Source organism: Podarcis gaigeae, assembly GCF_964106915.1.
Source record: "Podarcis gaigeae genome assembly, chromosome: 1".
Classification (NCBI taxonomy): Eukaryota; Metazoa; Chordata; class Lepidosauria; order Squamata; family Lacertidae; genus Podarcis; species Podarcis gaigeae.
This window is the reverse complement of record NC_139678.1, coordinates 128,034,147-128,047,270: the sequence shown is the minus strand read 5'-3', so window position 1 is coordinate 128,047,270 and position 13,124 is coordinate 128,034,147. Positions and strand designations below refer to the sequence as shown.

At 44.4% G+C, this 13,124-nt stretch overlaps 1 protein-coding gene and 1 long non-coding RNA gene across 17 annotated transcripts in view; one reads left to right on the top strand and one right to left on the bottom strand.

The window, feature by feature from the left end:
* The window catches only part of LOC310833437, a 309,440-nt gene that overhangs the window by 208,614 nt on the left and 87,702 nt on the right, over nt 1–13,124 (top strand). The gene's annotated exons all lie outside the window — the stretch shown is intronic.
* The window catches only part of ABI2 (abl interactor 2), an 82,932-nt gene that overhangs the window by 12,419 nt on the left and 57,389 nt on the right, over nt 1–13,124 (bottom strand). For 3 of the 16 annotated variants that reach the window (XM_083709748.1, XM_083709745.1, XM_083709754.1), the window contains 5 exons: nt 6,263–6,360; nt 5,298–5,444; nt 4,120–4,244; nt 3,438–3,626; nt 522–680 (listed from right to left, as the gene is read on the bottom strand). In XM_083709748.1, coding sequence (XP_083565874.1) covers nt 522–680; nt 3,438–3,626; nt 4,120–4,244; nt 5,298–5,444; nt 6,263–6,360 — 718 coding nt within the window. The remainder of the gene's footprint in view (nt 1–521; nt 681–3,437; nt 3,627–4,119; nt 4,245–5,297; nt 5,445–6,262; nt 6,361–13,124) is intronic. The other 13 variants (XM_083709755.1, XM_083709757.1, XM_083709756.1 and 10 more) reach the window with 7 other exon arrangements.

Below are 13,124 nucleotides of genomic sequence, written 5' to 3'. Positions count from 1 at the left end.
ATGCTTGCTTCTATGATGTGCAACTGATTCAAGCCAGATTTCCTTCCAAATGCAAGCCATCTCTTTAGCAATCTGGCCACCTAGTGAACTAAGAACAGTGAGGGGAAACAAAATGTTGTCTCAGGGATAACCATGTTAGTCTGTTGCAGAAAACACCGAGGCTTTGGGCATCTTAAAGACTAACCTTTTCATGGCATATGTTTCCACTTCAGATGAATAAAGTGTTATCTCAAGTTACAGGCATATGGTTTGGGCAGGGGCGTTTGTAAACAGTGAGGCCAGAGGAAAATAAAATGCAGAAAGTACAAACTGATAAATTACCAAAACAGCCACATTTCAAATATAATACATTATCAAAGAAAGGCAACCCCTTCCCCGCAATCAGAGATTAGTATTTAGGATTTTAAGGTGAAGGTCAAATTATTCCCATCGCCACATGTGGTTAGATCTTTAAAGGCACCACAACACTGGCATTTTTGTTGGTAGGTTAGAGTACTGATTTTCACTGCGGTGCATCTTACCTGGGTTCTGGCTATAAAAGGGTCCTCCATTCACCTGGTTTTGAAGGCTGTTCTGCGAAGTGATGGAAGGAGGACGCCTGTACGGCAAAGAGCCCCCTATTGTTGGAGGGGTGTGCCGAGTAGCAGGTCTGTTCATGCTGTAGAACTGAACAGGATGACCTGTTTCGGAAGGGAGAAAAGTGTCAGGATAAGGACAAAAATGTTGAAGCTGAATCCTGCCTTTTCACATAAAGATTTCTGCTTCATATGAGTGGACTCTCCATGCCCTGACCACAGCAAAAAGACTGAAACTGCTGAATAGGAAAAATAAAAACGTGGCTCCCTTCTACCATTGGATTGAAGACTTATACAAACTTGCAGCATATGAACAACTAGCATATAAACGCAGACTTGCCATGGGCAAATTCAATGATATTTGGAATCCATTCTTACAAATACTGTAATAGGTGAAGATCTGGTGAGGTACAACTTTGTAAAGTATACAATTTTGGGTTCCCCTCTTCACTTTCCCTTCTACACAGGTGTTGTTTCTCTTTTCCTTTCTCTCTCTTTTATTTCGTCTCGCCATGCTTGGTGGACATATATGGTTATGTACAGTGGACAGTCGGGTTGCGAACGTGATCATTGCGGGATGCACATTCGCACCCGCAGCGTTCTCAAACTGCAGTGGTGCTCTGCGCACGCGCAGGTTGCGATTCGACGTTTCTGCGCATGCGCGACCGCCAAAACCTGGCAGTAACCCATTCCGGTACTTCCGGGTTTCAGCGGTCTGCAACCCCAAAAAAACGCAACCTGAAGTGTCTGTAACCCGAGGTAGGACTGTACCATTTAACTTTCAATAAAAAAATTAGTGTGTGTGTGTGTCTGTGTGTGTGTGTGTGTGTGTATGTATGGGGAGCCCTGCGGGGAACTCCTGCAGGGCTCCGCACGCTGCGGATGTCTGCCTGGCGCGAGGGGCGCTCTGCGGCAGGCTGCTATCCGCAGCGTGGGGAGCCCTGCGCTACGGGAAGCAGGCTGCTATCCGCAACCTAGACATCCCTGCGGGACCTCCCGCAGGGCTGCCTAGGCTGCGGATGTGTTCCCGAAGCACCGGGCGCTCTGCTTTCAGGGCGCCCGACGCTACGGGAAGCAGGCTGCTATCCGCAGCCTAGACACGGCTAGCGGAGCGCTAATCCCGAAGCTTGGGGCGTGCGGAGCTCAGCGCGCCCCAAGCTTCTGGGTGCCGGCAAGGTCTAGACGGCTAGCGGAGACTTTGCCAGCACCCAGAAGCTTGGGGCGCGCTGAGCTCCGCACGCCCCAAGCTTCGGGATTAATGCAGCGCTCCACTAGCCGTGGGAGAGCTGGGTCTCCCACGGCTAGCGGATAGCTTCCTGAAGCCTGGAGAGCGAGAGGGGTCGGTGCGCACCGACCCCTCTCACTCTCCAGGCTTCAGCGAAAGCCTGCACTCGCTCCATAGGACGCACACACATTTTCCCTTGCTTTTTAGGAGGGAAAAAGTGCGTCCTATGGTGCGAAAAATACGGTAATATGGGGCAGAGCAGAATGGTAGCATTCTACCCAGCATTTTAAAAAAGGAGGTCTCTGAGCTGATTCTCCATTAGCTCTCAAAGAAGCTGACGGAAACATGAAACAAGTACATAAGCACAGTGTGCTCTGCCTGATTTTCCAGAGTAACTCAACTAAGGTTTAGTTCCTATATGCACGTTCACCACTTGATGACCAACATGTTGGAACGAACCACTGCAGCAGAAACTTTTACATCCATAATACTTTTGAATGGAAAGGGATCACATGTTTAGCAAAGCCAAAAAACTGCAAAATAATCAAATAGCAAATATTCATGTAAGAGTTGGCTGTGAGCTGCTCCAAGTTTGAATGGGTTTCACCAGTCACAGAACACCCAACTTTGCTGCTCGTTTCAGGTGGTCTCTTGCCCCCCCACCTCAACTTTCAAATCCAAAAGCAGTGCCTTGGTTAAGTCTAGAGTACAGCAATATTTTTCCCTAAAAGGTTAATCAATTAAACCTGAAAAATCTATTTTGCTCCTTGTAAATCAGTTGCTCCCCCTAAATATTAAACAACCTTGCACACTGCCATCACTTAAGATTCACAACCATGATTCCAAGCAATGAGTTTCTGATACAATGTTACCTACAAAATGTTGAACTTGGTTTTTTGAAACAAGCTGCAAATACCGTACTCTTCCGTCTATAAGACGCCCCCGTGTATAAGACTTCCCCTATTTTGGGGGACTCAAATTTAAGAAAATGAGGGGAGATGGCGCAGAGTCATTGAGCTTTTTGCAGAGGATTGCCCAGCATTGTTGAACTTTTTTTAGGGGGGATTGCTGAGAATAGCTCACCCATATGCATCGCAAAATCTGCCTCCTGTCTGTCCCATTGCTGGCTGCAGCTGCAATTCACCCACCCCACTGCCAAAGCGTCAGCCAATCAACACCACCCACTGACGCAGCAACCAATCACACGCACAATAGCCGCTGACAGCTGAGGCAGCAACCAATCAAACGCCCACCCTATACACTACCCATGTATAAGACGACCCCCACTTTTTACCATGATTTGAAAAGAAAAAAACATAGTCTTATACACGGAAAAGTATGGTAAGTCAACAATGTGCGGTTGTCAGAATAATGCTTGGATTGAAATAACCGAGACAAAGGGGCATTTTGAAAACAACGCACAAAGAAACACAGCAAGCCAAACAATTCAGTATAACAAGGTGCTTTCAGCAGCTGAGAAAGATGATGAAAGGATGGAAAACAAAATGCCACGCTTTCCCAATGAAAACCACACAAGCAGAGGAAACTCGGTGAATCGGTAGTACTCAACAAAACCAGTCTTAGGCTGCTATTGCATCTTAGGCTGACCTGCCTCAAGAGGAAGAGCCGAAACTCACCTGCGGAAGGAGTGGAAGAAGCAGCAGGGGGAGTTGGAGATGTGAAGCCATCGGCAAGGGGCTGAGCCCCTGCAGCAGCGGCAGCAGCATCTGGGGCGGCAGAGGATGGGGCAGTTGCAGGAGTGAGAGGAGTGGGAGCAGGGGCAGAAGTAGCAGGGAGGGGAGAAGTGCCAGCAGAACTGGCAGGGGCTACGTGGAAAGAGGAGGAAGAGGAGGAGTTAATAAGGAGTTACGGTTAGCAAGGATTAGAAAAGCTTTTGAGTATTTTGTGTGGAACGTTCCACAAACGCTTAAAACTCTAGCCCCAAAAATGGCAGCAGCGGGGGGAGGAAGGATAGGTAGAATAATGTTTATGTAGGGAAAGGGTTACCCCTTAGGCAGTGTTTCCCAACCTTGGGCCTCCAGCTGTTTTTGAACTACAATTCCCATCATCCCTGACCACTGGTCTTGCTAGCTAGGGATGGTGGGAGTTGTAGTCCAAAAACAGCTGGAGGCCCAAGGTTGGGAAACACTGCCCTTAGGTATGCAGCAAAAATGGGGTGGGGAATGGGAGGAGGATTTCAACTTATCCAATGTAAAACATCACCTTTCCCCCTGACAGGACTCAAAGCAGCTTACAGATAATTGCCATTACCAAGGAATCGCCCAAACCCAAGAGGAGCCCCTGCCCCCCGAGATTTACCTGGATACACACTGGGAGGGGACGGAGTAGGGACAGCAATAGGGACTCCCACACTTCCACTTCCGCTGTTCTCTCGACTGCTGCTCCTACTGCTAGGATGGCTCCCTCCACTGCTCCCGCTGCTGCTAAAGAAATTATATAAAAACAAACAAACCACAAAGGCATCCATATTCCATTCCATGCCAGGCACACACAGATTGCTAAACTTCGCAATTTTGAGGACAAAGAAAGGCGTGCTGCCGGTTTTTCCCCCTACGTCCAAGCTAAAATCAGGGTACATCACTGACGAGTAACAGCTGCCTGCTAGATTATAGGAAATGGCTTTCAGGACCCTAGAAATATCAACTCTTAATGGGCAAAGGGCCAATATTAGAAGGAGGTTGGTTTTATCTGCATTGCTTAATACTCCACAAGTAAAAACGCTTAGGCCTAAAATAGTTTTTGGCACGACACCATGAAATCTCACCAACATACCATTACATTTTATGCTGGCCAGGGCTAATCTGTTCTGCAGATCAATTTCCTTAGCGCAGACCTATCTTAGGCCAAGGCCTTTTTCCAGCTTTTACATTACTTCTGCAAATCCACATAAAGGAATTAAATCAGTCATGTTTCCTATCTATTTCATGTTACCAACATTTTCACAGGCACCAAAGTCTCATCTACAGGTATAGGAATAATAATAATAATAATAATAATAATAATAATGTCTGTTCAGCATGGAATCTCAGGTTTTAGAACTTATTGGGAAGTAACAATAAAGCCTGCATCACCCTCATTTGTAGACACCACATTTTAGAAACAGTGCACGACCATGACTGTCTTATGACGGAGAGGCAAATAAATAGAAGTTATAACAAACAAACAAGCAAACAAGCAAACAAACAGGATACAGTTCTATTCAAGACTTCATATGCTACAGTACACAATTCGGCAAGCAAATTGTGTATCTTTTAAAAAAACTATTCCTAGACAAACAACTTCGCATTATACAACATGTAGCATAGCGAGCATGGTTTCCCTCTAACTCCCAATGGATTTCCCAAGAAATCACATGAATTTATGAAGTTCTAAGTGAAGGGTTGGAGGGAGGAGGGGGGGTTAAAAGCAGATCACTATAAAGCTGTGTTATGTGTCTTAATTATTGTTAATATTTTGTGCAGGAGCAGACTGAATACCTGTAAGTGCGATTCCTCTGATTCACAGAAGCTGTCCTAACAGGGCTCTGTTGCGAGGGAGCCATATTACGGGTAGGGCTAGGTACATAGTCATTTGGTACCACTGGAGGACGCACTGGCTCCAGTGTGCGATAGGGAGAGTGACGCCTACACAAGAAAAACATATGTATGGAAGCAATTTCAGACAATGAAATACACCAAACACCTTTGGGCAAGGCAGTGTAGAACTCCTGCTTACTGTTCATATTGAAAATGCACAGGGCAGGATCCAGTCCACCGCCGGGGCAGTGCCTGTGAAGGATTCCCTTGGGCACAACAGAGCCCAATTTTCCTACTCCCCCTTCACAGCGCACAAGAAGGCGGTGCCAAAAAAGAGAGGTCTTTGCATGCCACCCATGTCCCCAGCCAGCTCTCCCTCTCCTCTCAAAGTAAGTGACTTCTGCTCTGGTGCATCAGTGACTTGCATTAAGAGGAGAGGGCAGACTGGGGAAGCATGCAGAGAGTTCCTGGTCGAATCGATGGTCTATCATTGTGCCTGCACACTTAGTTGGTCAGAAGAGGAAGAGAGATAACGGGACTCTGCTGAGCCTGTAAGAACACTCCACATGCTGGTGCCGTGCTTCTCAGCGGACCTAACTGGGCCCATGAAATTTCTCTGTTCATGTCGTACAGGATAATCAGGGCCATTACTTTTTCTAGGTACAGCAGTGTAGAGCTACTCTACAAACAAAAGCCCAAAAGGCTCCTGCCAAAAGAAACTATATTCAACCATTATTTCCACCTCCTGGCAATGCTATGAATGTGCTATCTGCCTACAGGGGGGAGAGAGACAGGACACCTCCAAAGCCCACAATGTCATTTTGAGGCACTAATGAGCCATAAAGCAATAGTAAAAGCGAGAAAGGATTTTTACCTTCCCTTTTTGCACCCTGCCCCCTTTCCAATGCGCGTGAAGTTGTACTTACCCAATCGTTCCTTTCCCTGACATTGGCGGACTGGGTGGCTTCTGGGTGGGTGGCGTGGTTCGAGGCAGGCCACCCATTTTCATATTCTGTGTACTAACCTGCATGAGAGGCAATGGGAAGAAAAGCAAACCTCACTGAACTCTTCAGGTCAACGACTGAGAATAAATTAAGAACCCTTTGAGAACTGATCTGCAACATTAAAAAAGCAGGGGAATGTGCAATGATAATAATACAGTGGTACCTCGCAAGATGAAATTAATTCGTTCTGCGAGTTTTTTTGTCTTGCGAATTTTCCGTCTTGCGAAGCACGGATTCCCTGGGTATTAACGGTTTTAAGAAAAAGGAAACAAACTTGCAAGACGTTTTCGTCTTGCAAAGCAAGCCCATAGGGAAATTCGTCTTGTGAAGCAACTCAAAAAACGAAAAACTCTTTCGTCTTGCGAGTTTTTCGTCTTACGAGGCATTCGTCTTGCAAGGTACCACTGTAATAATGTAGAAGCCCCAGTGGCCATGCACCTATGTGCAATTTCTACATACAATAGTTAAGATGTGCTCAAAGGACTTGTGGTTCTATGGCGTGTTTAAGAGTTGTTCTGGCTGCATGTGCCTTTAGACCATCACATTTAACTTCCAATCACCAGCAACAAGGAAAGTGTGCCTATCTCAAGGCAAACTTTGCTTACTAGGCTCAAGGCAACATCCTTTCCCTCACTGCATTTCTAGCTATGCAAATCCTGCCCACGTCTGCTCAGAGGTAAGCCCCACGGGGTTCGATGTGGTTTGTTCCCAAGAAAGTAGGTTTAGAACCGCTGCCTAGAAATACAAACGAGATATTTTACTGAAATGTAGGGTATAAATGAAAGCCAAATGGGTTTCCAAACTTTAAGTATTATAACACAAATCAGGGGTGGCTCACTTGTGGCCCTCTAGATATTATTTGCCTACGACTCCAGACCACTGGGCTATGTTGGCTAGGACTGATGGAAGTTGTAGTCCAACCACATCTGGAGGGCCACAATATATCCCTGAACTATATAAAACATAAAGTTTAAAAATACATTTGCATTGCATGCGTCCAGGGGACGTGCCTAGGGGTTTGGCAACAGCACGCTGGCTACACATTCTAGCGGTAGCAAATGCAACTCTGCCACAGCACAACACATGAAGTGTCTCTCAAAAGCACTTAATATATATTTCAGGAAACCACTTACCGTATTTTTTGCTCTATAAGACTCACTTTTTCTCTCCTAAAAGGTAAGGGGAAATGTGTGTGCCTCTTATGGAGCGAATACAGGCTGCAAAGCTATCCCAGAAGCCAGAACAGCAAGAGGGATTGCTGCTTTCACTACGCAGCGATCCCTCTTGCTGTTCTGGCTTCTGAGATTCAGAATATTTTTTTTCTTGTTTTCCTCCTCCAAAAACTAGATGCGTCTTGTGGTCTGGTGCATCTTATAGAGCGAAAAATACGGTATTTTTTGTTTGACTGAGTGGTGGGGAACCTGCAGCCCTGCAGGTGTCATTTGATTCCAACTCTCCTCTCACCTGACCAACTAGAGCGTGCTAGCTAGGGTTGATGGGAGTTTGGGCCCAGCAACTTCGGGGTGGGGTAGGGGTAGGCAAGAGGTTGCCCGCCACCAACCTGCAGTGTCTATAAGCTATTAGATGTGCCTAGGGCAGGGAATGAGTTGTATGTAACGTGAAACCCTTACACCATGTATTACAAAAGCACAAGGAGGAATCCTAAAAGCTAAATTTAAGAAATAATCTGGTATCCTCACTTCCCCAGAGGGATTCAAAGACCTGGCCAAGTATTGGTGAATATCTCATTCTGCTGAAAAGAGTCTACTCTGAAGTAACAGAAGCCAGTGTAGCAGTAGGAATATTGCTGCTTCTGCACCCTTCATCCTTGTCATTCAAGGGCGCTTGTGTTGGTCCCACAGAGTCTTTCACAGGCTTCCTCAACCTCGACCCTCCAGATGTTTTGAGACTACAGTTCCCATCATCCCTGACCACTGGCTCTGCTAGCTAAGGATCATGGGAGTTGTAGGCTAAAAACATCTGGAGGGCCGAGGTTGAGGAAGCCTGGTCTTTCAGCTTTATAGTTTAAACACTGCAGCCTTTCCCAAAAGATTTTTCCCCCAAAGTATCTATTTGGACACTTTCTATCTGCACTAAGCACTTTCATAAATCAACTTCATATATGAAATGAAGCTTCACTTGCAACACCACCCTAATAAAATATGGCCTTTTAAAAAAAAAATAAGAAGTGACATTTTGTGTATAAAAGAAAGACTATATCACCAAGAGTTATTTCTGCCATAGATCACCTCATTTTTTAAGGATTGGTAGCCATTTTATTGATCTGTTTCATGAGATGCTGATGACAAATTACATTTACGATGCTGCAAATGCAAGGTATGAATAATTTAATGTTTTGTGTTCATCAGCATCACGGTGGGTTGATTTTTTTAAAAAAGAAAAAAATTCACTGCATGTTTCCACGTAAATCACAAACATGGGAAAACTAATACTTGTGTTTGTGTATGTGTATGGAAAGAGTGTGTGTGTGTGTGTGTGTGTGTGTGTGTGTATGAGTGCGCGCTGCTAGGAAAGCTACCTTATCCCTGGACTATGAATCTAAAATTTCATATTTTAAAAAGCAACACTTTCACAAGACAGGATCGCCCACCACATCGTGGAGCATGAGGTAGAGCATTATGGAAAAGACACCACAACCTTGAAAGATCTTTGAATCTGGGAAAACTAAGTTTTCAAATTTCAAAGCTGGATCCAAAAGTTGTCTGTCCATCCCCAATAACTGGCCCATATGATTGTTACAGGATTGTTGTATAAATGCAGCTAAATAACATGCCTTCACTTTTTCTTCTGGATAAATTTTCGAGATCACTACACTGCGTTTTCTACATACAATATCCAACATTCACTACTAGGCATGGAAATATTTATCCAGGTTCGATACACACTAAAAGGCAAGCTAGTAAACTGGTTTTCTTTAAAAAAAATACCTTATTTTTCCGTCTATAAGACGCCCCCATGTATAAGACGACCCCTATTTTGGGGGCAACAACCAATCGCCAGTCCACCCTCTGCCCATGTATAAGACACCCACTGATTTTTGACATTATTGGGCGGGGGGGCACCTAGTCTTGTACACAGAAAAATATGGTAAACTCCATGATTTTTCTTTTAGGATTGTGTGTGACTCAACCTCTCACAATCACTGGGCTTTTGTCCTCCGCCAGAGGTGCAATGAAAATTTCTGTGACCTTGTGGGGTTTCCACACAAAAATCACAGCATTTAGAACAAGAATTTATCTTAAAATAGGTTGAGAGCTACTTCACACAAAGTATGTTGTCTTTGAAGCAGATATAGTCACTCTGCTACAACAGGAGCCATGATTGGCCACAGATCATCAGCATGTACACATAAAGAGGAAAAACTAATGTGGCCACTTTTAGCATGAATGTGAACACTGCAACAAGTTAAGAAGCCTTTAGAAAGCTAATATAGATTACAAAATGTAAGCATTTTCACGTGTGTGTCCTTTTAGGATGCAAGTGCGAAGGAAGGAAACCCACCATATTCAATTTCATTTCCGTGGTCACAATCTAGGGAACAATAAACCCTGTTGTGTTTGGAGCTTGGGTTTTACAGCAAAACAGCTCCACAACACACAAACTGATTTTGACACAAGGATTTTCAAAAGCAGCTTGTTAAATGACAAGATATTTTAGACTTCTAAGAAAAGAAAGCAAAAGTTTCTGTGGGGACGATCAAACCCTTAGCATTGCTGAAAAGGTTTCAGGATTGTGGCACATATGCCTGACATTAAAAGAGAAGCAACTTTGATTTTACATGGCTATTTTAGAAGCCAGAAATGACTAAGATGTTTGCCATTTTCATTGCACGGCTTTGATTTAACAGTATCCAGATTGGCAAGAAGCTAGGGGTAAAAGGGGGGGAAAGTCTGTGCAAATGAAAAGATTAAAGAATCAACACCCTCAAGGAGGATGCAAAAAGATGGAATCTTTTACAAAACATACATAGCCCCATTTTCTTGTACTCAGCTCTACTACTTAGTTCAGAAAACTAGGAGCCGACAGAGGTGTAACAAGCAATGAAAGGAAAAATAAGCTACAAAATTGTTTAAGTATCCCAAATATATATGTATTTTCCCGAACTCAATAACTGGAAAGCAGGGGAGAGAAAGAAGAGGTTCTTAATTTATCTTCAGAATGAACTGTGAAGCTTCAACAAACAGAGAACAGTCTTTGTCAATTATACTTTTTTTTATATTTCCCAAAGAGCAGCGTACAGGCTGCGCGCAACCTCTCCCTGCCGGAGGGGTTGCACGCGGCTATGGCACAAGCCAAGGAAGCCAGCGGGATGGATCCCGCTCACTGTTTTGGCTTCCTCTTTAGCCCCGCGCAACCTCTCCCTGCTGGGAGAGGCTGCGAGGGGCTAAAGAAGCCATAGCCCCATGCAGCCTCTCCCTGCCGGAGGGGCTGCGTGCGGCTATCCCTGAAGCCTGGAGAGGAGAGGGGTCTGTGCGCACCAACGCCTCTCACTCCCCAGGCTTCAGCAAAAGCAACCGAAGCCTCGGAGCGTGGAGGGAGTGCTCCCTCTGCGCTTTGGAGGCTCAGCGTTGCTATTGCTGAAGCCAAGGTGCCTGCATTTGCTCCATGGGACGCACACACATTTCCCCTCAATTTTGGGAGGGGAAAAAGTGCGTCCTATAGAGCGAAAAATACGGTAAGTGGCCAAGCATGAGGAGTAGGGGGGAAATTCTGTACAACTGCTGAGGCTTTCCTACTTCACCCAAAACCATGAACCTGGCAAAGGGAACAAAGGATCTGCGCACAGGGTTGGTTCAACTGCAACACCTGACAAACAATACATATGTGCTCCAGTGCACACAAAAACCAGCTATATCTGAGAAGCTACTCCCCAGGGGTTGTTAGATCCCACCCCCCAGCTGGCATGGACAGGGTGATGGGAGTTCTGGTTCACAACACCTGAAGGGCATCATATTGACCACCTGGCCAATATGATAGAAGACTTGGATTTTGAGGATTTGAGGAGGCCCAACACTGGAAATGCAGAATGTGTACGCCTCTGCAGTCAGCCTAGTAGTAGAATGTTTTTATTGGTCCATAAATGGAATTAAATAAATATATCAAGGGAAAGTCCCTTTCTGCATTGCACCCCCTTTTGTCAAAATTTATACCAGTTAAGGGCATGGGCACACAAATGGATTCACCATTTTCAGCTCAAATATACCGTATTTTGCGCTCTATAAGACACACCAGACCACAAGACGCACCTAGTTTTTGGAGGAGGAAAACAAGAAAAAAAATATTCTGAATCTCAGAAGCTAGAACAGGAAGAGGGATCGCTGCGCAGTGAAAGCAGCAATCCCTTTTGCTGTTCTGGCTTCTGGGATAGCTGTGCAGCCTGTATTCGCTCCATAAGACACACACACATTTCCCCATACATTTTAGGAGGGAAAAAGTGAGTCTTATAGTGCAAAAAATACGGTACTTGGAAAATTAAGGTGAGAGTGACATATCTGCTTTGGGGGCTGAGATCTCCTTACCATGGTCAGTTACATCAGATATATTTTTTTATCACCTTCAATCATTGCCTCACATTTGAATGCTACCCATTCAAGGAGCTCATTCTTAAAAGCACATTCTTAAAAGTATCCTCCATAGACCATTAAACAGCTTCTTAACTACCTTCTGAAGACTGATAGGTTGCTCTTCCTGAAATCTGACTATATTCTTAAAGTAATGCAAGACAACATACTAAGTAGGCATCTAGAAGCTAGGGATAAGGGATCCATTAACGATTCTAGTGTTGGCTGCTTTTTAAACTAGCTGCAGATACCCGCCAATCACTGACAGAAGATGGCAGATTCCAAGTGTAGATAAACTGGCTAAATTATGGGTTGGTGAATTAATAAGCATGGGTGTTGAAGACACATGTTCCAAGCTGGAACAGCAATTTCATATGGATAATTCCACTCAGTCTAGCTCAGACTCTTCGTCTCAATGGGTCTGAGCCCCATGTTGGGCAAAAGATTCCTGCATTGTAGGAGGCTGGATTATATTACCCTAGTGGTCCCTTCCAACTGTATGATTCTATGGTAATTCCGCTCTTAACAAAACAAAAGGCATTCTTAGAATAACTATGAAAGCCAATGATGAAATGCTATCCTCAGAAAAGGGGATAAGAAATGCTGCTTGCTTGCTACTTCAAGTTCAGTTCCAACTGAGCACCAACTCTCAAACTCCTAAACTGATGTTGGAAAGCAGTAAACACATATGCAGAAATATTTAAGATGGAGCAATTATGCAATGTTGATCCATTTTTATGAGAAGCTATTTTCCCCCCTATCCTTAAAGAATCTCTCATCTAAGCTATGAAGCTGCTGGAAATAATTTGAGTATGCAGAGCAAGTTAGGAATAATTTCATTTCCTAAACCCGAATTTGGCTTAATTCTTCCCCAACACTGTTGTTTCTCATGACACCGGAAAGCATGCTCCACATTTCCAAACTTGAAGAAGGTTTCCTTATGTTAAATTACATTTTAATTATTAGTAGAATTAAACATAGTGAACAATCAATTACCTGATCTTTACATTTCTAATTAGTTTCAACCAGATTTCAAAATCTTCCGCTGCTTTTCCAATGGGAGCTACACAATTAGCTCCATGTGCTCAGGGGGATCTGCAATGTGCTTTTCCAAGCTGGCAAGTCAGATAGGTTGCACAACAACTAATTCCTGACATGTCAAGGACTGGAAAGAATATGTTGTTCCAATAAAAAACCAGAAA